Raw genomic sequence first — 24,584 nt, forward strand, 5'->3', positions numbered from 1 at the left:
CACGGTGGAGCATCTAAGACGTGAGAGTACGGAGGTGGGTGGAGGAATTGAGTGGCGGTTGTGGGGTTAAGTTTTTCAAAACCCTGAGGCATTTTTGTCATCTTTCAAACATGTTAATAGAGTTCTCCCAGGCAATACAGACTTGTTAAGGACACAGTAACAGCAGGTTACTTCTGGCTGTGTTAGCCTGCCTGTTGTGGTCCAGTCCTGTTCCTCGGATAGACAGAGTTTGGAATCTTGCTGTTACTGGCACAGTTGTCCCATGACCAGAATGCCAGGGAAACACCAAAAATAAAATCAAGACCCACTTCAGGCCTACAGCTGGACATCAGTGAGCTCTGAATCAGGCCTGAGGAGGAATTAGGAGTTCAGAGAGCCAGGTGATAGCAGCAAGAGGCAGGCACACACACACATGCACACAGGGATGCTGCTCTGTAGACGAGAAGGTTTAGTCAGTGTCAGTTCAGCTAGCTGCACTTTTTTCTCTGCCAGTGCTTTTCTTTGCTCTTTCCTTTCCCTTTGGCCTCCTTTTCTTCTGCACTCTGCAAAATGAGCATTTCATGGAAGTGGGGCAGCCAAAAGAAGTGGAGCTGACAGCCCCTTGAATAGGTGGAATGCCTCCCTCATTCCCAGTTCAAATTTCAGAAAGCAACGTCTGCCCATTCCTGAAGGTCATTTGGATTTGGATCCTGGTTCAGGGATGCTGCATTGCTGTTTGCCACCTCCTCGTTGTTATTCTGTGTCTATAGCCACTATAGATTTCTGTCAAATTATATGCTAGTTTGTTACAGGTTTGGGGCGGTAGAGGGTAAGTAAAATGTAAAGCAATCCACAAAAGCCCACCCTGGTGGGACCAGGGTGACTTGTACTTTGTCTTATGTGGGTGTATAAAGGAATCTACTGGAGGATTTGCTTTGGATTTACATTAGCAGAAGAAGAGGAAACCGCTGGGAAATAAAGATGATGCTAATGCAATGAGGGGGCTGGTGTACTATGTCTAAATAAATGCTAATAAATAAATGCTAATGTTTAAGATTGTGCTGCCCCCTCTCCTTGAACAACCTGTTCCCAGCCCTCCTGGGTGCTGATCAGATGGTTTCTCAGCAGTGATCGATGTAAACAGCTCCCTGGTGGGCAGGACCCAGATCAATCAGAGGGAGAGGGTGAGATCCCTCAGCAGGGCTGCGCTGCTCAGCTGGGAACTGAGAGGTGGCTGGATTTGTCGATTCCCTTTCAGCCCCAAGCCACGCTGCTGGGAATGGTACCTTGTCACAATTTGACATGCATGACAGCAGTGAGGATGCAGGGATGCAGAAAGCCACCAATAGCAAAGCTCAGGTTTGTAGTGAAACTAGGGAGCAGTGGAGAAACTTCGCCAGCCTGCTAAAAGCCTGCTGGACTGGCAGGAGGCTGAAACACAAATCAAGCTTAAGACCTGCAAAGCTGGCAGAGGTTTTCCTGCTGGAAGATTTCCCCACCATGCAAGAGCAACGGTTTTATGTGGACAGTGTGACTGTTGTCGGGTCTGCCCTAATTCCTACTTTCCCCTGCCGATGGATCTGGCTGGAAGAAAAGACATGCCTGACTGGCAGGCATAGCACCCCAGCCCTTAGCAAAAAGCAGGAATAAGGAGCAGGTGCTGAGCAGAGCGACACAGATCTGCTTGTGCTTTTCTCAGGAAAGCAGGTCACAGAGGAGGAGGGGGAGTCATTTGCTCTTTGCTGCTGAAAATGTATTTAACCAAAGCTACGCTGGTAACCAAACACTCTGCCAGCCGCTGGAACTCATACAAAGAGGGATTGCTATCAAAACCTTTTAGACCCACTTTCTGCTAATGAAAATGGCTTTCTGAGATGCAGGGTGTGGAAACCTCCCTCCTCCCAGCAACATTTCTTCATTAAGCTTTCTCCTTCCTCCTCCCCATCCTGCCTTATCTCTGTACATCTGGGTAACACAAAGGACAGAGTGCTCCCCAAGAAGCCCAGACAGCAGATTTTATCTCACAGCTCCAGCAACACCCTTACGCTCAGCCAACCAAATTGTCCAAACTGGACAGATGTTGCAGCATCTGTGCAAACTCGCACTCAACTGTCTGCTGTATTTTATGTGCTGAGGTTCAACCAAGTTGCAGTGGCAGGCTTTGGAGGGACTCAAAGAGTATTCATTCAACAGGGAATTTCTGACTTCCCAGTTAGTAGGAAGACATGGAAATACTCCTCAGCTAATTAAATACCTGCCAATTACAAGGCAGCACAAAGGATGACTGTGCTGGCTAAAGCAATCTATACTGAAAAATGTCTGTGCTGTCCCATCTGTGGTTTGCAGCACCGGGAATGGCTTTTATTGCCAAAATTGCCAATTGTGCAACAGAAGGCATAGTCCTAGGGGTGAAGTGTCCTTTTTTTCCTGCCCATTCATTCACCCCGATCTGCCCAACAATAATACGCACACACACCAGTGCCAAACATATCTGCCATTGCCTCCTCCCCTGGCAGACTGATCACTAAAGCCCTGCTTTTGCACCTCCACCTCCTGCAGACCTGTGCAGATTCCTTGGGCTCTGGTTCCATGCTGCAACGTCCTTGCAGAGTGCGAACCAGCTTCTGCTAGTCAAAGGCACTGACTTGTGATACAGCCTTCCACAGAGCCTGGAGGGAGCAGGATTGGGTCTATAGCTCCCAAGCTGGGAAACTCAGCAGTCCTGTTGAGACTTGCTGAGATCTCAGGTATTAAGCTGGTAACAACAAAGTGCACTCAACCCTCTTGGTACTCTCTTTCCTGAGATCTGGCGGAGGTAAAGACTGTGGAAATAAGCCAGCTAGTATCACCACCGCAGCTGAAATGCAGAATCCCAGCAGGAAGCTTTTGTCTTCTGGTTCAGCAGAGCTGCACATTGCCAGGGTGTTGCCTCCAAAAGCCAAGCTGGCACCTGGAGCCAGGAGCCTCCAAAAAAGGAGATCAACCTGGACTTGCAGAGGGTGAATAAGGGGGATTCCTGCTGCTGCAGCTCTCTCCAGCCCAGCTGGGAAAGTGGGGACAGGGAAATGTCCAGAGGAGAGAAGCAAATGACCATCAGCAATAGAAATAAAGTTGCTCAGCTTTTCCCTAAGGAATAAATAGTGGAGACTTCTGGAGATCAAAGGGCATCCAAGTGTATGCATGTGTGTGTAGAGGCAATGAAGTCGATCAGAACATTTTATTTGACACTCAGGGGTCCTGAAGGGGAAAAGGTTTGGAAACCACAGTGCTAAGGCGTGTGCTGGTACAGCCTTGCTGTATTCTTCCCAACCTGCCCAAATGCCCTCCTCCAGCACTGCTGGCTGGTGAATCAAGGTCTTCCACACACACTGAACAGCAAGTAGACAGGTAGGTTAGGACCAAAGTGATGAAGCTACTGGTCCCAGCCTTCACCTGTCCAAGGGTAACAGAACTAAGCAGGAAATTTACAGTGGATGTGACAGCTCCCACTCCATCCTCCTGTTTGTTCTTTCTTTCTTTCCTCAGATGACAAGCAATGTCAGAGTGAAGGAGTACTTCTCATGAGCTGGGGGGCTCCCTGGCCACCTCTTCTGATGGCTTTCCTTGGAGGGAGGCCAGGAGAACAAAAGTGCTTTTTGCAAGTCCTGTGTTCCGGGGACCTGAGAGCAGGTCCCCACATGACTTCTGCTTCAGAGCAGCAGAAATGTTCTGAGAGTTACTGTCAGTTTTGCTGCATTTTGAAGCCATCTTAACCGTGAAAGACTCAAAAGCAAAGTGACACTTGTCATTAGACCGACAGTGCTTTCTCCTGCCTTTTCTGTTCACCAAAACTCTCCTAAAATATTAATCTGGGTAAAGGCAAATGTTAAAGAAACTTCAGAACTGTAAGTGACCTAGAAAAGGAGGTTTTTTGCTCAGCTTTAGTTGCAACAACAGCATATTGAAGGCTGTGAAATACTCAGGCATGACAGTAATCGGAGTCATGTAAGTCCTGTTTCACAGACTGCGGCAACAGCTCTTTACTGCTGCTGAAGATGTAACAGGCAGGACAATCTCAGCTGCTTTCCAGATCCCAGGAGGAACCGGCAGAGTTGGCAATTAGCAAAAGCATCTTTTGCACTTGTAAACTGAATGAATAGGGTGGAAATGAACTGGGAAGCAGGGACGTGCCCATTGCCGTGATGCCATTTCTAACAATACTTCTGAGATGTCATCGCCTGAGTGGAGAGAAATGCAGCAGCCTCCGAGAAGCAGGGGTAGAGGTGGGGATTTTTTTTATAGCTACGTAAAAAAACCAACCAACCAAACAAACAAACAAACAAAAAAACAAGATCAAAACAATTTTTATCCTACAAACATAATACTCCTGAGAACACTGTGGTGGGATGCACCTCCCCATCATTTCAGACTTGACTTAAGGAAGAATTTCTTTACAGAGAGGGTGGTCAAACACTGGAACAGGCTTTCTAGAGAGGTGATCAATGTCCCATGCCTGTCAATGTTTAACAGACATTTGGACAGTGCCCTTAATAACTTTTGGGCAGCTCTGGTCAGGCAGTTGGACTAGATGATCATTGTAGGTTCCCTCCAACTGAAAATTGAACTGCTCTGTTCTGTTCTGTTCCGTTCATTTCTGTTCTGTTCTGATCTGATCTGTTCTGTTCTGTTCCACTCCATTCCATTCATCATTTCTATATCATTCCTTGTGTGGGCACTGGGGCCCCTGTGTGACTGTTCCATCATGCTGAGCCAATGCCAATTCTGACCTGTAGCTTGTTTCCTCCCGTGCCCTGTCACAGAAGTCTCAGTCAAAACACGTTCAACCTCCCCCCTCATCCTAAGTTGTTTCTCTTGAGGATGGACAGCAGATTCTTTGCTGGGACTAATCAGTGCAACTTTAATGACTGCAGAGATGATAGGGTTGCAATACAGCTGCAGCTGTGTGTGTGCTACAGCCTTTCCTTTCACTGCACTCACACTGGCTCCCCATGTGCTGGCATGTGTAAATTACACCTTAGGCATCAAAAATCCCTTCCTTCCATGTAACTTTGCAGGTGAAGGATGATTTTCCCAGCCAGGACCCAGATCTTGCAGTAATATTTAGACACAGGAAGCTTCCTCCATCTCCTTGCATTGCTGTGTGTACAGCAGCTCCAAGACACTTTTTTCTTGAAGCTGCCTGGATTTGGGGTATTTGCATTGCAGTGCTCTGCCTCACTCATCATGACCAGTAACTAAACAGGCTGTTGGCACATGGTGTTAAATGTCATCGAACTCTCCAGGAGTCCTTTGACCAATGCATGGGACACATGGACGGGAAAAGGTTTGCCTGAACGCGGCAGACTTCTCAATAACAGTGATACATTACTGCAGCTTTCATTTATGGAAGATCAAAGACAAAGATACTCCTCTCATAGCCAAAAGACCTGCAAACAGCCTTTAGCAGCACTTGTGCCCCAGCCTCAGATTAAGGTTGAAATCAGAAAAAAAATCACATGCATATTGATAATCCCTGCGCCACATCCTGTAGAGTGCCCTTGAAGTTGTCAGGAGCCTTGCTGAGGTTTGAAGGATGCTCAACATTCCTTAAGGTTTGACATATGATCTAAACCCACCATTAAATAATTAATGTCCACAGCTAAAAAAAGGGTAGCATTCTGCTGGATCCTTGCCTCCTCTGGGCTCTTGTTCTCCCAATACAGGACATAGCTAACATTTTATTCAGAGCCACCAGCACAGCCATAAGAGAGGACAGGAGATCTGAGTTGTGGCTCAGCTCTGATCTCCCTTGGTGACAGTAGATAAATCACTCCCTTGGTTTCTCCTTCCCCACCTGCAAATGACAGCAGCTAGGTTTTTGAGGAGAGCCCATAATTCATCCATGCAATTATTATGACCCTTTCCGTTTTTGTCCCCTTGGCTAGGTGGTGGTATATTGGATACATCACCAAAAGCTGAGGGGAACTGATATACTTCCCACCTACTTTGCTGCCCCTACTTCCATCCACACCAGAAAGACAGACTGTCCTCAAGCCTGCAGAACTCACCTCAGGAAGATCTAGGCTCTTGCTAGGTCAGGCTTAGGGCCACCCTGCCAGGCACCGCGCTCTGGCAGATGGTGAATTTGTTCCTTGGCTGTCCATCAGAGACAGGCAGCAACTCCCTTTGCCTGACTTACCACCCCATGGACATTGCACATATACATTAAACCATCTTGAGAGGCAGCTCTGGTCTAAAGCAGAGGGCAGCTCCAGGAGATTAATACACGTCTTCCAAAGGGTCATTATTGTAATTGAACTGAAGTATCTGCAAAGCCCTGGAAAGAGCTTTGACAAGTCTGAAAATTGTTATATCCCATGTAATGGGGCTTTCTGACCTTGGCGCATCAGTTGTTTTTCTTTCTGTAGCTCCTGACTGAGGGTTAAAGTGAATCCCAATAAATCAAATGGTCAGGGCAAAGAGGATGTGTCCTCTCTGGGAGGAGAGCTTTGCTCATTGCCTTCCAGGAGGGCTCAGCATTGACTGTCCTAGGGGTCTGCCTGCACCTGCTTCTCCCACTCGGGCAGCAGGTCGGCTGCAAGACATCAGTTCTCCCTGCAGTGGGAGAGGCTGCCGTGCTCTGCATCAAGCCAGCTGTCAGAGCAGGCTGGATGCTGCATTCATTCGCTAATCTGCTCTGCCACGCAGCTGAGGCAGCCACCGTTAGCTGAGGCAGCCGGTGGGATGCGCAGGCTGGTGTCCTGTGCCATTGCGTGCTCAGCCTTGCAGTGATTGCCCTGAGCCTCCCTGGTCCCATTCTACTTCATGAAAACTAAAATTCACATTACGATACTCGCTGCTGCTCACACAACCGATGCGTGATGGGCACAGCTGACACGTGAGCTCATTCGGCATGGATGACCAGTTCAATCATAAAGCTCTTGTTTAGATATTCATTTTTCAGTGATAAATAATAATACTTATTTTTGCTATTTACTATCACTAAATGGAGCTCCGTGTTGCTAGGTTTCATGACATTTAGAAGAGCTGTCTGATGTTATTAGCACAGTAGATTCAGGGAAAACTGAGGCACAAAGCTTACACTGATTTGCCCAGACACACAGAAAGTTCATCATTAGATGAAGACTGTATCCACGGCACAGTGTCCTGTTTTCACTGCTATATTTTAGCTGAACATCCCACCTCCCAGTGCAGTGCACAAGCAGTCAGGTGAAAATGAAAACAAGTCTTTTTCTCCTCTTTAAAAACAGAGGCAAACCTTCCCCCTCCTTATTCATGGTGTGTCAGCTCTCAGCACTTTCCCTCCACATCCATCAGTCCTACCCAGCCTTGAGCAATGATGTGGACTCATAAACCTGTCTCTGCACCCTGATCATTTCCCATGGGCTCCCATCATGAAAGTGAGAGCTCTGCATGCTGTCTGGGGCTGGTCAGCATCCCCACTATGGGGAAATCCATTGCCTGGTCTATGGAATATGTGCTGGTGGTTTTTTGTGGCTGATGCACAGAGCAGACGAGAGACCTGCTAAGCATACCAGCTTAGGAGGGGTTTCTTCAGCCCAGTTATTAAAGATCAAGAACAAACTCTTGCATGTTTGTCAAAACATTTTAAGAAATACTAACCCCCCCAGATTTTAGCAAGCTTGATTTATTGTGATTATGACGGTTACCACTGTGTTTCTGGCTCCCATGCTGGTGTAGTTCATGTGTTTATTATAAAACAAGGAATTTTAAGAAATTCATCTGAACTTGCCTCAGTCTTGCAAGGAAGTTGAGCAAAGGAGCTTGATGGGGAAACTGTTTCTTGTTTCTTAACAGAAACACATGTTCTTAACAGAAACACATAGCACGTAACCTGCTTGAGCATCTACCTAGCGCTGATGGTCTGTGCTTTGAACAACCCTAGACCTGAGATAACTTGTGGTCATAACACACCCTCCTCACATCATGCACAGGCTGTTCTACAGCATTTAGCTTCCAGTAAAGCCAAACAATGCTCCAGAGGATACAGACCTGATATCCTCAGGAAGATGGTAGGAACTGCATGTTTATGGACAGAACCATTTGGGAAGTCCTGATCTAGATCCAGACAGGTTTTTGTGTGTTCATAAAAGGAGGATAAAACCAATCCAGCAAAGAAGTACAGTGAGGTACTGTGACTCCACTCTGAATTTTACACACAGAAGGTGCTGATCATCCAGGTAGTGCAGGTGTTTGTCTCTCTCCTATGTACCTGAGCCTATTTTGAAGTTGCTTTAAAACTGCACCCAGCTGGCTATTGAGTCATTGGAATCAGAACACACTAAGGGTAGGCTTCAAGTTTCCACAGCCTCCTTTCCCCTCCATACACTTAAAGGTCTGAGGCTGTGAATCAGAGCTCTCCACCTGCACATACAGATGTCTGTACTGTTATTACATTCTCAGCACATACAAGGTAACACACAGGCAATCACCAAGCGAAATGCAGCAGAAATGCACCAGGGAATGGGTCTGGAGTCCCTTCATGCAACCTGGGAAGTTAAGCTGGGCTTCTACCATTTGCCACCAAAAGCCACTTCCTTGGCAGCTGGCCACAGGCTGCTAAACATATACCCTCCCATCAGCAAAAGGGAACAGGAGTAAAGGGTATCGCTGCTTGAGAGCAAAGAGCTGTAAATAAAGAGAGCAGGCAAGGATGCAGTCAAAACATGCAACCCCAGTCTGGCACGCACAGCATGCTGTGCAGAGGTTTGTGTGTGCACGTTTCCCTCCACGCCTTCACATACACACTCCATTACTCCCGCCTGCATTTAAACACGTAGTGTGCTCACATAGCTGGAGACTCGTTGCATGAATGGAGGACGGCTTGGGTTAACAGCCTGATCTGGGTACTTGCATCCATTTGTACACATGCACACGTAATTTCGTGTTGCCTACACACAAACACGCATCTGTGAGTACTGCCTTGTACTTGCAGATAGCTGCACACCTCATGTCTGCTTACGTTCACACTGACACACCAACAACACCTTGCAGCCTTGACTGTGCACAGAAACACACTCACACATGTCCGTACTCACAATCCAGCACCAGCGCTCACTTGTTCCCACCCACTCACCTTTTTGTATCTTTGCACATATTTTGCACATGTGCCTTTATATGAATAGATAGCACAGGCACACATGTGGGCATACAAGCCATCCTGAACCCCACAGTGCTCTAGCTCACAGTGCACACTCAGCACTGAGATCAGGTTTTGGAATCACACCATTGAACCCAAGCTCCTTCCCGGTAGGAATGTCCTCCAGGTCTCAGTGTCTGGCGGCTGCCAGTTCTGTAAAGGGAATTAATTTATTCCATCTGTATTCCTGACCCCTTTACTGAGGAAGCAAGGGAAAAGCTGGAGCGTTTGATTCAGAGCCTCTGAATCCTCTCTTCTCTCCCCTTTTGCCTTCTGTTGAAAACCATTAAACCATGCTCTGTTGGCAGGCAGCAGAAGTCCTGTATCATGCTTCTCAGCTTCTCCTGCATCCTGTGTGGTGAAAGGCACTGGACAATAAGCCAGCTCCAGCTTTGCCAGTCCCACAGACAATGCTGACTGCTGGGCAGCAGCTCAGCAAAGGCCAAAGAAACGTAACTCCTCTCTGAAATGGGGCTAGGCACAGCCCTGCAGTCTGGTGGTACCTTGTGCCAGCTGCTTTGTGCTAACAAGGAACTAGACCACCTTTTTCCTGCAAGGCCTGGAAATTCAGGTGGCAAGGTGTTTCTAGGAAAAGGTGGCCCTGGGGTAAGGCAGATGCCTGGGAAAGTAATCCCCTGAAAGCAGTTCTGCTTGGTCCTTCCAGCAGGTTGAGCTGGGAAGCTAAATCCTCAGGCTCTAGAGGTGTGACTGGGTTTCACTGCATTAGCCCTGTTTTGTCTGCTCTCGTCCAGGGCTAAAAAGGGGCTCATGGGACCATAACTCAGTCTGCCCAGTTGCACACTGCAAGTGCAGCCAGACAGAGTGAATTAGGGGCTACTTTTAACTGGGTTTAACATAGGAGAACTAATGGGAATATTCAGATTAACCTCCCTGCACGCCCCTGCGCAGACAAGCTTTGCAAGCACAGTGCTGCCTTCTTTCACAGACATCCCCTCAATACCTCCACAGCTGCACTCAGGAGAGGCAGTGTTTGCAGCTGGAGCTAAAACTGAAGATATTAGTTGAGGGCAATGGAGCTGGAGCAGGGGTACTGGCAAACCCCAGAACAGACACCCTGCACATGAAGAGAATGTCACTGGCAATGTTGCTCCCCCACAGCCAGTTGGATTGTTGCAGTAGAAAATATGTAATAAGTCATATGTCATGCACTGATTTCTCAAGGGGCTTTGGGGCTGTAGCAGCCTTCCCTTTCTACCTGTACCTGGGGGACCCATCTATCTTTGTCAGTGCAGACAAGCTGTGTTACTGCTTGATCTACAGCTCTGGCAGGGCCATTAATGCACTAGGTGATGGACAGAAGAAAAGGGAACCTGTTTCCTGACTTTAGAAATTTTTTCTTCAAAAGACAGGAGATGGATCAACTGACGTGATGAGCAAAAAGTGTCCATGGGATGCTATAGATATGACCCGTCCTCTGTGACACTTCTCTGTGACACTTTTCTCGTGTCAGGGAGTACTGGCAGAAATTGACCTATTGTACATGCCCTCTGAAGGAAACCAGTGAGCAGCCACCAAGACTGGGATTGCATTAAAGCCCCAGAAAACACAGAAGAGGAAACTTCATGCCTTTGTCCAGTGCATCAGAGGTTTTCAAGAAGTAGGATGAAGCCCACGGAGCCTACACCGTGTCCTGCTACCCATGCTGCCTTGCACCATGCATCAGTGCACAACTTGCCTGCAATCATGTGTAACGTGCAGTCAGGAATCAGGACAGCTTGGGACTCTGTAGATTAGACACTGGTCATCCCATCCTGAAAATAGGAATTTCAGGCAAAGCAGCTGCACTGCAGGACTTGTGGGACAGCTGGACCATAAACACCCTAAAGACACCAATTATCCTACAGAAAAATTGTGGTGCCTGACAGGCAATATCTCCTTCTAGGATGTTTTGGGGGCTCCTCTGAGCTGTTTCAGACAAAACAAACAAACAAAAACACCACCACAAGTTTACTATGACACTGCAGAACTCTCCCTGTGGGTTGCAATTCTGTGTGATCACCCTCAGTTCTGCCAGCCCTTGCTCCACACAGCTCTATCAACCATCCCCTTGAAGGACCATTATACGCCCTATACCTCAAGCAGTTCCTGTCTGAAAAGACCCCATGCATAGGTCTCTCCACACCATCTGTGAGCTATATATTAGGATCCTGTAAGTTTCTGAACAGGGACAGATCGATAGTCTACTTTGTTTGGCAGCATCATAAACCATCACTCCATGCAGTTGTGAACCCTTGGGGGGGATTTCTGCCTGAGCTTGGATGGGCATCAGATCCAGCCCAGAGCTGGGAGGATGCGATTTAGCCTTGTCCCACTAGCTGAGGTGCTGCTTGTCTTGCTTTCCATGCCTAACCTTGCTGCGCATGGGTCACCCTCCTAAACAGTGAGGTCTGCATTTCCTAAGTTAGATAGGTTAAAGGCTTTAATTACTAGAACAGATGATCTTTCCCAAGGGAAGGTAAGAGTGTCCTTGAATCAAACCCACAAACTCCTAAGGCACTTTCCATTCCAAGAGCAAAAAGCTTTTATGCAAATATTTTTGAAGGTTTAGAAGCCCTCTTAAGATAAGTTATTACACTATCTAGCTATTATTATTCCCTTCTTGGAGACAGAGAAGCAGAGAATAATTGGTGGCTGGAGCCAGGCAGATTCCCTAAGAGCAAGCATTTCCTGTAGGATGAGAGGTCCCTTGGCAATGCAGACCTGCTGGATCCCACCCTCTGCATGTACGGGACTTGCTTTCACACCTGCATGGGATGACGTTCTCCCATGCACCATGAACTAAAACACAAGACCCAGATGGCAGCCTTGGTCCTTGCCATCACCAAAGCACACTGGAGGGGAGAATTAGCGTTCACCTGTGGCTGTGGGTTTGTCCATCAGTCAACCTAATCTCATGTTGCCTCTCCAGGCACTTGGTGGTTTGTGACTGTTCCTTTTCATCTCACAACAAACCTCATCATTTCACCTGATCCCACACTCAAAGAATGCCAAACCCCAGCTCTGGAGGTCTGAGTACACAGACTCATCAGCCCCCTGGGGCAGCAGGACTCCTCTGTCACACTAAGTAGCCCCACATCTTCCAGTGCAGCCCTTGAGCAATGCTGACACCACCACCAACAAACTTTGGCAACTGTCTCCCCATTTCCCTTGCCACATGGCATCTCTGTTGTACACCAAAGCAAGTCAGACGAGAAATACAAAGCTGGTGATGGGCAAGAACATGAAAGCACATAAGATGGCTGCACCTATCAACTCCCTGCATCCCGTCCCAGCAGGAGAAAGAGCGAGTAGGAGACCAGATCCTGCCTAGGTTTTATCTTCAGCAGGGCTAAGTAGCTAATAATTACTCCAGATGAATACCCTTGGAGGAGAGCCAGAGAATCCCAAATCATTCTCCAGTTTCAACTTTCAATTTACCCAGCCAGTGCTAAGCTCATTAATCATACTTGCAGCACCCAACACAACAGAAATTAGTCCCTGATCTTCTCCCCTCTTATTTCATGACATAAGGAGTTGGGGGCAAGAGGAAGAGAAAAGAGATGGAGAGGTGCCACCCACAAATCTAAGTCACTCAAAGGGGCTGGAATTAATAAATCAAAAATCCATTGTTAATATTACAAGCTTAAATATCTATCTAAATGCAAATGAATGAACACTCAGGGGTTCCTCCTCTTTTCTTTCTTTTCTTTTTTTTTTTTTTTTTTTTTAAGTAAGTGTTCCGTTCAACAGCTCTGTCTTGGAGGAAGCACATGGACATACGATAATTGTCTGTTCTAATTGCAATTTTACAGTTCAACCCTTCACGGCCCATGGATTTTAAGTGGCCTTTAAAGGGTTGTGGCGTGTTTTGGATGGGATTGAAAGCTCAGGTGGTTGCAGTAATTGGCAAGAGCTTTCGTGTGAGGATTACTTTGAGTTTCCTGCCTCTGTACCTGTTCGGTCACATTGGCTGCAAGGGGTTAAATCCAGAGGATGATTCACTGGAATCAAGTGGAGTTTGGATCCCCAAGATCCGAAGCCTAAGATGGATGACTGTGAACATAAGGAAGGTCTCCCTGGCCAGCCATCCTTGGAGCACGAGCATGAAGAGCCTGCAAAAGAGCAAGCTTAAGAGACAGTGGTGTCTTCTGAGCAAGCACCACCAGGCCAGCAGGCTGGCCTGGGCTGCACAGGGAATATGGCAGGGTGAATAACAGGCAGGAAAACAAAGCTGTAAAGCCATTAAATTGGTCAGAGCTGGGAAATGGGATTTTGTGAGATTCACCCACTTGCACGACTGTCTTATGAGAACTGATCAGTGGGGAAGCATCCAATTTAAAGAGAGGGGCGATGTGAAGGAAAAGGTGGGAGCAAAGAGGGGAATCACATAAATGTGGCTGAACCTCAAGGTTTCCTGGCTCAGAGTCACCAGTCATGGTGCCACATGCCACATACCAGGCAACAGGTCCAGATTTTAACCTAAAATTCCTTGTTCCAAACAGGAAACAATTATCCAAAACTGTGATGCAAAACCCTTGACAGCTCCAGAGTGCTGTTCAAGTCTGAGGTGAGCATTCAGGCCTGGAGAACAGGGTTTGCATTGTTTGCCTTTAATTAGACTTTCCCGGGAGGCAGTAGTGGTAGCAAGTCAGCTTTAAAATGTTGCACAAACAGCTTGGCAGCTCTTGTTGCCAGAGCTCACCAGATCTCATCTAGCTTTGGAACATCCTCTAATAAAATGTGCTGACATCAGCATTTTTGACTTTTCAGCTGCTTGAGATTGCAATGTTGGTTGAAAACACTTTCAGGTGTGCGTGCATACACACCCCAACACACACAGAAAGCAGTCTTAGCAGCAACATTTGTGCAACCAATCTGCTGGGGTTTTGGAAACCATCCTTGACAACTGAACCACAGCATCACTGCCAAGAAATTGTGCTCAAATCTTAGCTATAAGCCCATCCTTTGATGCCATGAAGATGCAAGGATTAAAGACTGAAAGCATTCCTAAGACTCTGTACTCCCAGAGAGACAACAGGCAACTGAACAAGCTGCCAAGCCTTGGGCACAAGGATATGAGCAGCCAGACCTCCCAGGACAAGGCAGAGGTGACTGCACTGAACTGGGCAAATTTTGCTTCCAGATCAGCAATGGTAATCAAACATCTCAAACCACGTTCAGCACTGGGCAACCCTTCATCTTGCTCATAGCAGGCACTTTTCAGTGCCAGCTTTGTCAGATATTTGCCAAGCTTGAATACCACCAGTCTCTCCCAGATCCAATCATGTGCAAACTGGATTTTGCTCTTTTCTTGCTCAGACTACAGCTAATTAAATCCAACACTGCGCATAGCAGGGAAACACCTCCATCCTTCTGGACAGAGCCATCTCTCTAGGATGTAGAAAGCCAAAACCAACGAGATGGTGTGCAGAACAGAAGGGGCATTGGTTCCAACTTCTGCCTTTACTTGCCAAAAAATGGATTTGTATACAAGTGCTTTAATCCCATTCCATCACGGGGAGACAACAGATTTAGCAGAGCAGGCCAGCTCCTATCCAAGCATCCTCCTGAGTCTGCCCACTTATACACAAATCTCTGCTCTGGGCTGACCTACAGACTCATTCTGCTCTCTGACAGTGATACAATACAATTACTTCTTGTATTACAATAAGTAATACAATAAAATACCACCTTACTAATTTCATGAAGGTTCCCCTGCATGCTGCTGTGTCATATGGTCAGCATAGCACAAAAGGGCTCCTGCATCTACTAATGCTGGAGCAATTTGTACTACAACACAGAGGGACCGGGTTTGCCCTGGGCTACAACATGGGTGTGATTTCACAAGCAGGGAGTCCCTCTGGATCCTTCAGCTTTGCTTTGGATCCACTCGTACATGTGAAATTAATCACAGACCAACAAGAACAGTAAGCTGACTGCAAATATGTTGCCCGCCTATGTGTGTATATGCTACTTAATGGAGCATAAGAGGAGAAGAATAGAATAATTTTTCAGATGCTGCAGGTAATAATAATAAATAATAATAATAATAAATGCAGAGGTAGGTGCCATATGCATGAGATCTCCAGGAGAGAAACTGGCTGTAAGCAGAAAAGAAGTCAGGTTGGTCCTCAAACTGAGATGCAAAAGTCAGTGAAGTATAAACACCATTAGATCAAACACCTTGTATCCTTGTCAAGTTAACCCAGGATTTAAGGCCACACTTTCAGAGTGTACTTTATTTTTTTTCCTAAGACACACACTCTCTGACAACTACTTCCCATATGCGGTTTATGGTCCTGGCTCTTTGTGGTAACCTGGGATTTCTTTTTTCTCTGCTGACCACAATCACGTCACTCAACACCTCCTGGTCAGCGTCAGTCACTGCAGGAACCCTAGCAGAAATCATTTCACTGTATCACAGCCGCACAACACGTACTTCACCGCTGCAGGCCGTATTTGCAACAGTGGGCTCTGATTTTGCATTACTCTCCTCATGGTGCACAGTTTGGGGTGAGCACTACAGAGAGCCAAGCACTGTTGTGTCAAGTGCAGTTTAGGACAATCTGTGAAGGGCTCCACAGTCCTGGGTTTCAGTTCATGTGTTCCTCATGTGGGAGCATCCGAAACTGGAAGAGTCAAAATAAAAGGCCACTTTTGCAAAACGTAGGCTGGGGTCCAAAGCATCAAAGAAAATGCAGACTCTCCTCCCTATGACCAGAAGCACACGCAAACATCTCTGCTCCAATGCTGAGAGATGTTTCCCTGGCAGAGACCTACAATGCTCTCAGCATACAGGACCCTTCATGGTACATGCTGACAACACCTGATTGCAGAGCTTTACCTATAAGACCCAGTTCAACTGACAATAACAGACAACACAGTAAGAAGGGATGCATTTGGGTGAAGGAAGAAACACTCCCCACCAAGGCGAAGCCAGCCAGGAGTTGGAGACAAGAAAAAACTGAATCAAGAGAGCAAGGGCTGACACAGACTGACACATCACTGCTAAAATTGCAATAATTTCACCCAAAAAGAAAACGGGGTCATGAAAGTAAAGAGAAAGCCACAGAACTCACCCATCAGTTTCATCCCACAAGATGCAGGTCTGGTTGGTGGTTCCCTGCCAGGAGACAAGAAAGGAAAAAATGAAGCAAATCAGTGCTATGCTGTTTATGGGGTGTTTGGAGCTACTGGAACGAAACATGCAGGTCCTGTAGAACAGCTTCTATTACTCTAAGCATGGTGTGTCTGATACACCAGATGGGCAGTCACAGGTCTCAGTCCTTGGAATAGCCCCTTTCACCCTTGGCTTGAATGGCAAGAATACAATGGGCCTCAGCTTGTTCTGCATCAACAGCCCTGTAGAAGGCTTTGACTGTATCTTCCCTGACTCAACCTACTGATGTTCTTCCTTTTTCCTCCCCTCACACAGAACCCTTTTGCTGTTCCCTTCTGTAAAGTGGGTCAAATACAGCATGTGCTTTTGTGGGACACCATGCTCAGAAGAGCCACAGCCCTGCAGGAGGTGGTCAGGTGTGTTTAAAGCTTCCTGGAAGAGGTTTACCACTGAATCCAGCTGCAACTGTCTTAGACCCCTTTGGAACATCCTTGCAGGAAAGTTCAAAGCAAAGACATGTTGGGTCTAATATTCGCGTTGCAGACCCTCAGGAGGACATCTGAAACCCACAAGAACAGACTTTAGGCTATGTAAATGTCCATCACATACGTCTGTTTTGGGTTGAGCAGGGGAACCTGGAGGGAATCTTCAACTGCTTTTTTAAATTACTGATCACAATGGTAATATTCATGCCTCTAGCTGCATCTGAGGACTGCAAAGAGCATTGCAAATGTTAATGGAAACAATATTTCCCCTCATTCTTTCCCTCCTCAAGGAAGTTCATTGTTATAGCCCATTTTTTAATGAATACATAGTTCTTCTCCCGTGACCATGCCCACAATGAAATGTTGTGAATTTGGGACAAGCATGCCTGTGTTCCCTGTGCAAGCAGTGCTGTCACCCTCCTCCTGCATTGGCAATGCCTGAGCAAGGAGCACAGAGCAGGCAGGGTTTGCATGGTTGACCAATACAATGCATGCTTGGCAGTGAGCAACAAGAGGACACCAACACCAGCCTTGTCTCAAGGTGGCAGTTGAGTTAAGGTTGAAGGGCTTTGCATTGGCAAAGAGGTCTCAGGAGCCCAACAAAACCATCTCCTTCCTTGCACCAATACATTCCTGCTATGAAGAAGCAAACACGGTTGCAGGATGGTACAGGTTCCCAGGAAATACTTACATTGTACAGGTGGGAGAATTCAATTTCCAAGGGGGTGAGGAGAGACCGGGGAAATGGCTTAACTGTCACAGAGATGACTTTGGAGTTCAGAACAGTGCCGTTCCTGGGAAGAAGAGGAGAATGAGATGTTTTAAAGGGGACTGATGGACCTTTGCAGAGCAGTGAACCCCAAAGCATTTGTCACTGGTGGTACAGGGTTCAGAGTACACAGTGCAGAAGGAGTTGCCCCCATTACTTTAAAATATTATCAAAGACACTTCCTGCTGGTAGACCTCACCCGCTACCTTTTGAGCTCCCCTCACAGCCACTCTACATATATCCCTCCAGGAATCAGATCATTTTATGAACCACGTAAATCCCTAAAGCCATTGGACTTAAAGGCTGTATCTATCCCAGCAATAAAATAGTCCTGGACTCATCTTCTGTCCCTGACACAAGGAAACAGAGCTCATTCCATGTGCTTTCCAAAAAAACCCCCTCTGTTTTCCTTCTCAAAGACTGGCTTAATCTGCGCTGCAGAGTGTTAGGCAGGGGCATGGCTGCCTTTAACAGCATATCCATGGGGCAGCACATGATCCTGTCCAGTTTACTACTGGGAGCACTGGTGTGTATCTCCATTCTCTGAGGATCAAAAGCAAATGGAAAGAGGCCAGACCTTGATGTCTAATGTCTGTGCCCAGAGAAATACTCTAATAAATCTGGCAGCCCTAGGAGATTTGGCTGTCGGGAGAGGCAATAAAGGAGGAGATAATCTCCCATATCTGTGCTCCTGCTCCCTGGAAGGCCAAATCCTTTGTAGACATTTCCCAGGACACTGAATATCTAAATACACATGGTGTTTCTGCAGCAGGAAAAGGCCTGGGTGTTCAAAAAAGCAAGAGGTCCTCAGCAGTTGAAAAGGCTGCCTCTCTAAATTTACCATGAAGGAGTCATCAGTAGAGTGGCAGCCCAGACTCAGGCTGCTCCCAGCCCTTCCAGCACCCATGGGCAAGGGACATCTTTCCCTATCCAAATCTCTACCAAATCTACAGGCACTGGCAAAATCTTTCATTTTTCTTTCTGGGTCTTATTTTGCTTTTACAAAAGAATTATGTGGCAAAGATTTCCACTTGTTTAACAGCAACTGGATTAAAAAAACAACCAACCAACAAAACCACCAAAAGCTTGGAGTTGTACACAGATGTGTAAGGGGATGCTCAGAAAGTCACTACTCCACAAACACCAGAGGGAACAATAACATTGTTTTAGCAGAGTAAAGAAAAAAAGCAAAAAAAAAAAAAGTAAAACAAGTTTTCCTTAAAAAAATAAATAACTAAATAACTAAAAAAAAAGAGGCAATAAAGTACAAATATCAGTCTACAAAGGAAAACGGAGTAAAAATCAGCTCCAAACTTTGAAATGTAGGCAGCTGTAGATAAGCTAAAAATGAGAGCTGCTGAAAGGTAAACACCAGCGCATGTCTTCATTAGCAGCTGTGTCTTGGTTCAGTGATGTTGAATATTTGCATGAACAACCTAGATGACACCGAAACATCCTTTTGAAGGCTGCAGACCAGGTGAGAATTGATGTGGTAAATAAAAGCAGAAGAAACATTTGGTTTTTCAGCGTGGCAGAAATTACTCATGTACAAACTGTGGAGGTTTCTTAATGGCCAAGTAGTCACAGCCCAACCAGAAGTTATCCCCGTGCATCCAAGAGCCAGAAAGCGCATCTGAGCTTGGAGAGTGCAAGGTGTGTGTGCAGAGCTACACACTCTGCTCTGGGGAGCTGTGACCCAAAATGTACCTGAGGAGATTGACTTCAGGGCTTTCAATTTCACTTTGAGATGGTGAAAGACTGGAGAGAGTTCAAAGGACAGAGACAAAATTAATCCAGGTGCTAGAAAAGCAGACAAAAGACTCCTGTTGAAAGGCATGTCTGACAGTTCATTGCATGTGGGGGATTTTTCACTCGCCCACCTGAAGGCCCAGTGCCTGGAAGTGAGTGTCAGGCACGTTCATCCTTAAAATAAAAGACAGTCTCCTAGCAGAGAAGGTAATTAAGCATCTGAGCAGCTTGCTGAGGGAGGCAAGGGACTCAGCATCATGGGGAATCCTTTAGGAAAGAAATGATACGTCCTTCCTAAAAACACGCTGCAACACAGGTTCTGGGAAGAAAACAAAACACATCAATATCTGGCTTGGACAGGAGGTCAGATGAGCTCAGAGGGCTCCTGCATAGCTGTAAAGAGCATACAAACAGCTGTAAACATGCTGTTTGGTACATGGGGCCATCAGGTGCCAGGCTGTTGATTCTCCAACTGCTGCCCCTGTCCAGCTGGGACCAAGCGCTGCTCAACTCCCTGGCTTGAAAAATCAGGTACCATGTGTATCCTATCTCAGTTGTCACAGCTGCTAAGAACTGCAGGGCTCTCCAGATCCAAGGGGGCAGAGAAATGTGTGGCTCGAATAAGGAATTGCTGCTTGGGGGAGGTAAATTGGGACAATTAGGAACAGCTCAGCTGGTGCTGTTTTTTGAATTAAATCTACATTTTTTTCTTTTAGGAAAAATCACTCTGCTTTGAATCGATGTGGTCAAACCCAGGATCTGTGTCCTTATTGCTTGTGTGTAGCCAGGAATAACTGCTCCCTTTTGTGGTCAGAAATATTTTTACCCCATAGGCAGATGCTATACAGCTACATGGTTATTTAGAGACGTTCTTCTTAATGCTGTGTCCATTTGCACGGTGGTGAAGTAAGAGGTACTTTTCTGCTGCTGCTTCTTTTCTTTTTTATTTTCTTTTCTTTGACGCTCCATGGGTGATTCAGGACTGGATTTTTTTAAAGAGGGACTGTCCTTTAATTAAGGAACGTCTTAAATCAGATCTCCTGTGGGAATGCTGTTCAGAGGCTGTGGCTGCTGCAGCTGCTGGTTATCAGAGCTCATTCACTGCTTGGCCACAGAAAGCTGAAATACCGCTGGATCATTTGAGCCAATGATGTTTATTGCCCTTCTGATCTAATTCCCAGTGCTGTAATGGAAGATATTACAGAATACAGTTGGCTGGCTTGCTAATTCCTCTCTGCTCTCACTCGGAGCTCTTTTGCCATTGCCAGTGCTAAATCTGTAGGTATTTAAATGATTATCGGTGAGGAGAGATGCCCTGGTGTTTATGGTAAATGGGCTCACGCTAATCAGTGCAGAACAGATTTAGAAGGTGCCTTAGGATGCTTAATTTACTGCCTCAGTACCAGCCTTGGGAAAAAAAAAAGAGCAAGATAGCGAGAGAGAAAGGGAGAGGAGAGAAGAAAAGGAAAGGGAGCACTGAACACAAAAGCTTCGGTGCCCAAGGCAGTTTGCAGCAGCCGGGAACATGGTAGACATGTGCAGCCAGGCGTGCTACTACTCTCCTCTCTTCTCCCTCAGCCTGTCTTCTGCCGTCATGCTCTTGGAGGGCTCAGCACGGCTGGCAGCTTCCTGGTAGCTTGGAAGGATCAAGGCAGCTAAGCATCCCCCGTCTGTCAAGCCCCCCAAAATCCCTTGTGAGGAGGAGGGCAGCGTAAGAATCCATTCCTGGAGGGCAAAGGGTGGCAAGCAGCTGGCAGGCATGTGGCAGCGGCAACAGCACTGTGCCTCCCCTCAGATCTGTGGTGCACAGTGCTGAACATGGATGGAGAAAACCTCCCTGCCCCTTCAGCAAGCCATGTCTCTGATGCATCACCCCACCTGAACATGCAGCATCCGTCAATGGGGGTCAAAATATTTGCACTGCAAATAAAAGTCTGTCTCGTTGCACCTAGTGACCTTTGCTTTTCCCCTGGAAGACTAGGGCTTTTCAGCCAGAGAGATCAGCAGGGAATCCTGGTGATATCCCAGCTGCTCACCCTCCCCAGGAAGCCCCCCTTACCTCTGGAGGGAAAGTATGTTGCCCACATTCCGGTACAGCACGGTCCCCACCACGAAGACAGAGGAGTCGTCCGTCTCTGCAGGACACCAAAGGAAAGGGAAGAATACAACAGCACTGAGATGGTTGGGATGTCAGCTGTCCCCATGTGACACCCATGTGCAGGATTAGGCCTTGTATGGAGGGGTCTCTGTTGGGGCACAGTCAATGCCAGCATCACTGTGGTGGGATGCAGTGCCTGATGCCACCACACCGGGTCTCCATCAGTCCCAAAGAAGGGCTCAGTGCCTTTGGGGTGACCCAGCACCCCAGGCGTCTGCCCTCACGTAGGGCTCGCTCATCCCTAATGACCAGCTTGGTGCTCCCCCATTCAGAAATCCCACTAATTCCTCCGACAGCACCATAGCAGACAAATCTGCAGGGTGAAAAGGTCTCTTGCAGCCACCCAGAGGCATTTGGACCCGTCTGTAGCTATTAAGCCATCATAGAGAAGAGCTGCGCTCAGGCTGACAAGAGCAGACAAGAAGGGGAGCTGTCCCACTGTGCCTGGTCTGACCCCACATCTTATGCACTGCCTTGGGAGGCCGCGGGGACCACGTTCCCAGATGAGCCTCTGAATCATCTGTGTGACCTCTGGGCATGTCATTTGACCTTCTCCTCCACCTCCTCTTCCTCCTGCGCTTCACGGTGCCCAGCTGCAAAAAGTAAGAACTTTTCCCTGAAAAAGCACAAGTGGCAGAGGCAGCCCTGTGGCCAGATTTTCAGGGGGAGAAAAAGAAAGTGGCTAGGTGAAAACCAATGTTGAGGAAGCCTGGGGAAGTGCCCTGCGGTGGGGCTTCTCTGATGTCTTGTACTCAGGCTGAACTTACAGTGCGCCTGCTCCATCAGTGCAGGGCAGACATGACTCTGCATGTCTATGTTCCTCTTTGTCAAATTGGGCTCGAGTGGGATAGTTGGTGAAAACCTAACTAGGGGAGACTGATAGACAGGCTTGCAGAGCAATTGCATAAGACATGCTTCTTCAGGAAAGCCGGCACAGCCTTTTGGCATTTCCCATGAATCCCTATGCAAACAAGGATCCTGCTGCCTTCAAAGCGAGTTTTGCCTTTTTGTTCTAAAAGGATTCGGTAGGGCATTTACAGAAACAACGTGTGCTCCTATGAGACTGTGAGTAAGCAAAGACCTAAGCCCCACAGGCTGGGTTGTCATCCTCCCAAGAAGGCACAGGATCCTGGTTGTAATAGAAGCGGAGGCTTGCCTCTCAGTTTGGGACAGATCTTTAACAATGAAAATGCCCATCAATCCTGGTATACAGAAATTAAACCCTCTGATGTGCTGCCCATCTGGAAGAGCATTGTGTTTTGGTCATCTAACATCCCCTCAGCAATGTTTGCTCACCAGCAGCATTGGCACAGCCTGCAGCCCCAAAAGGCACTTCACTCAACTATATAAATCAGTGCTGGCCCACTGAAACCAACTGTGCAAGGTCAGATCCCAGTAGTGACGGGGTCTGGTTTTGGTCTCACCAAGCTGCCTGTCTCCATCACTTTGCTCAGGATAGTTGCTCCTGTTCCCAGCAGCCAAAGAAAGGCGAGGATCAAAACTAACAGAGGTGCATCTCCACTATTAAGCACTGAGTAAACCCTTAGAAAGACCACCAGCACAAGATACCCAAAGCAGGGGCAGTAGAACTGTGGGTGGTAATCAGGAAACCATGGAAAGGTAAAGACTGATGGGAAGCTGGTTCTTCAGGGTAGATGTCACCTTTTGTTTCCACAGTGACTGCTGCTCGGGGGCCCTACAACAGCTCTATGTGAGGATGTTTCTAATAGGAATCTGGAAAACAGTACCATGGGGAAGCAGATGAGGCCTCTGGGACAGCCTTCAGCCCCAAAGCAGGATCAGCTCTGCCTGTGTCTGGTGCCAGTAGCTCGTCCAATGAATGATGAAAGGTTTCCAAAGCTGAAAGCTTTACAACCTCCTGAAACAAGCTGTAATAACCCTCCCAACTTACTCCAACTCCTCCAAGGCAGATAATGCTGTCCTCAAGGCACAACAAAACATAAGGAGTGCTTGACGTGATCCTTGCTCTGCCTGTGACTCATTGTTTACCCTTGGGGGTATCACTTAACTGTTCTTGGCCTCATCAAGAGGCTGCTGCTGATGGCTGCAATGTTTCTATCCCCAGTAGGGAAGCCCATGACAAGAGGTCCTGGTATGACAAGAAGAGGCCAAAGGTCTTCTGACAGCAACAGCTCACAGTCACTGGCCTCTGTCCCAAGGAAGAACAGCACAGGCTGATGCAGCAGCCAGCAGCTTGCTCTCTCAAAGCCACTAGTGAAACATACAGCATCAGGGCATCTAAAAGGAAAACCCACCATTTCCCAGCACTCTGCCCAGCTTAGGGTCCTGCTTTTGAAAACTTAGGGCTCAATCCTGCCAAACGTTAAGGTGTTCTGCTAGAAGATTAGCACTCTGTGTTGGTTCCTGGGACTTGCATCCAGGTAAAGGCTGGATGCTCAGAACCCTTCAAGTTTCATTTCACATCTGGCAGTGAGGACAGCTTGGCTTACGCATCCAGCATTCCCACCTCCACACTGTGGCTCATATCCATGCCCTGCTGCGAAGCCAGTAACCTGAGTGATAAACGCCCATGCATTTCATTTCTGAGGGCAGGACATTTCACACAATTGCCACAAAACCATAACCTAGCAAAGTTTGTCCATACAGCAGACTCAGACCCATTGTTTGCTCAGTGTGACATGCTGACAGCCAGCTGCTTACCCTTAGATGACCGCATCAGGGCTGGATCCAGTCCTAGAGGGCAACTACAGCATTGTTTGCCTACATGGCCATGGTGATAGGTGGCAAAGCCATGCCCCTGTTGCACCTGCCTTGCTTGCTCTGGTTAACCATTCTTATGCAGTACCCACAGAGACAACTACCATTCACTACCCCTAATGGCAAGCCAGTGTACTCAGGGATGCATGAAAGACTCAGTTCAGCACCCAACGTGACATGAAGAGGATTGCAGACTTATCTCAGCATTCACATGCATCGGTGACAGAGTGACTCGGCAGACACAGGGATGTTTTAATTTCTTCCCAGGTTCAGAATCCTTGGAAGAAGCAATCATCATTGTGGTGTTGCTCTGAGTTTTTGTGCCAAATCCTGTTCTTTTCTAATTATACTGCTTTTTTAAGAGATCTACATCCACATCCAGGCACTAAGCCTGCCCCTGAACTTCTGCAAGGAGTTTAGGTTTG

General features: G+C 47.3%; 1 protein-coding gene across 6 annotated transcripts in view; it reads right to left on the reverse strand.

Moving 5' to 3' along the window:
• Positions 1 to 24,584, reverse strand: part of ADGRB1 (adhesion G protein-coupled receptor B1) — a 295,088-nt gene that overhangs the window by 103,575 nt on the left and 166,929 nt on the right. For all 6 annotated transcript variants that reach the window (XM_055705723.1, XM_055705722.1, XM_055705720.1 and 3 more), the window contains 3 exons: positions 21,322 to 21,397; positions 17,436 to 17,538; positions 16,219 to 16,262 (listed from right to left, as the gene is read on the reverse strand). In XM_055705723.1, the coding sequence (XP_055561698.1) occupies positions 16,219 to 16,262; positions 17,436 to 17,538; positions 21,322 to 21,397 (223 nt within the window). The remainder of the gene's footprint in view (positions 1 to 16,218; positions 16,263 to 17,435; positions 17,539 to 21,321; positions 21,398 to 24,584) is intronic.

This window comes from Falco cherrug, chromosome 3 (assembly GCF_023634085.1).
Source record: "Falco cherrug isolate bFalChe1 chromosome 3, bFalChe1.pri, whole genome shotgun sequence".
Classification (NCBI taxonomy): Eukaryota; Metazoa; Chordata; class Aves; order Falconiformes; family Falconidae; genus Falco; species Falco cherrug.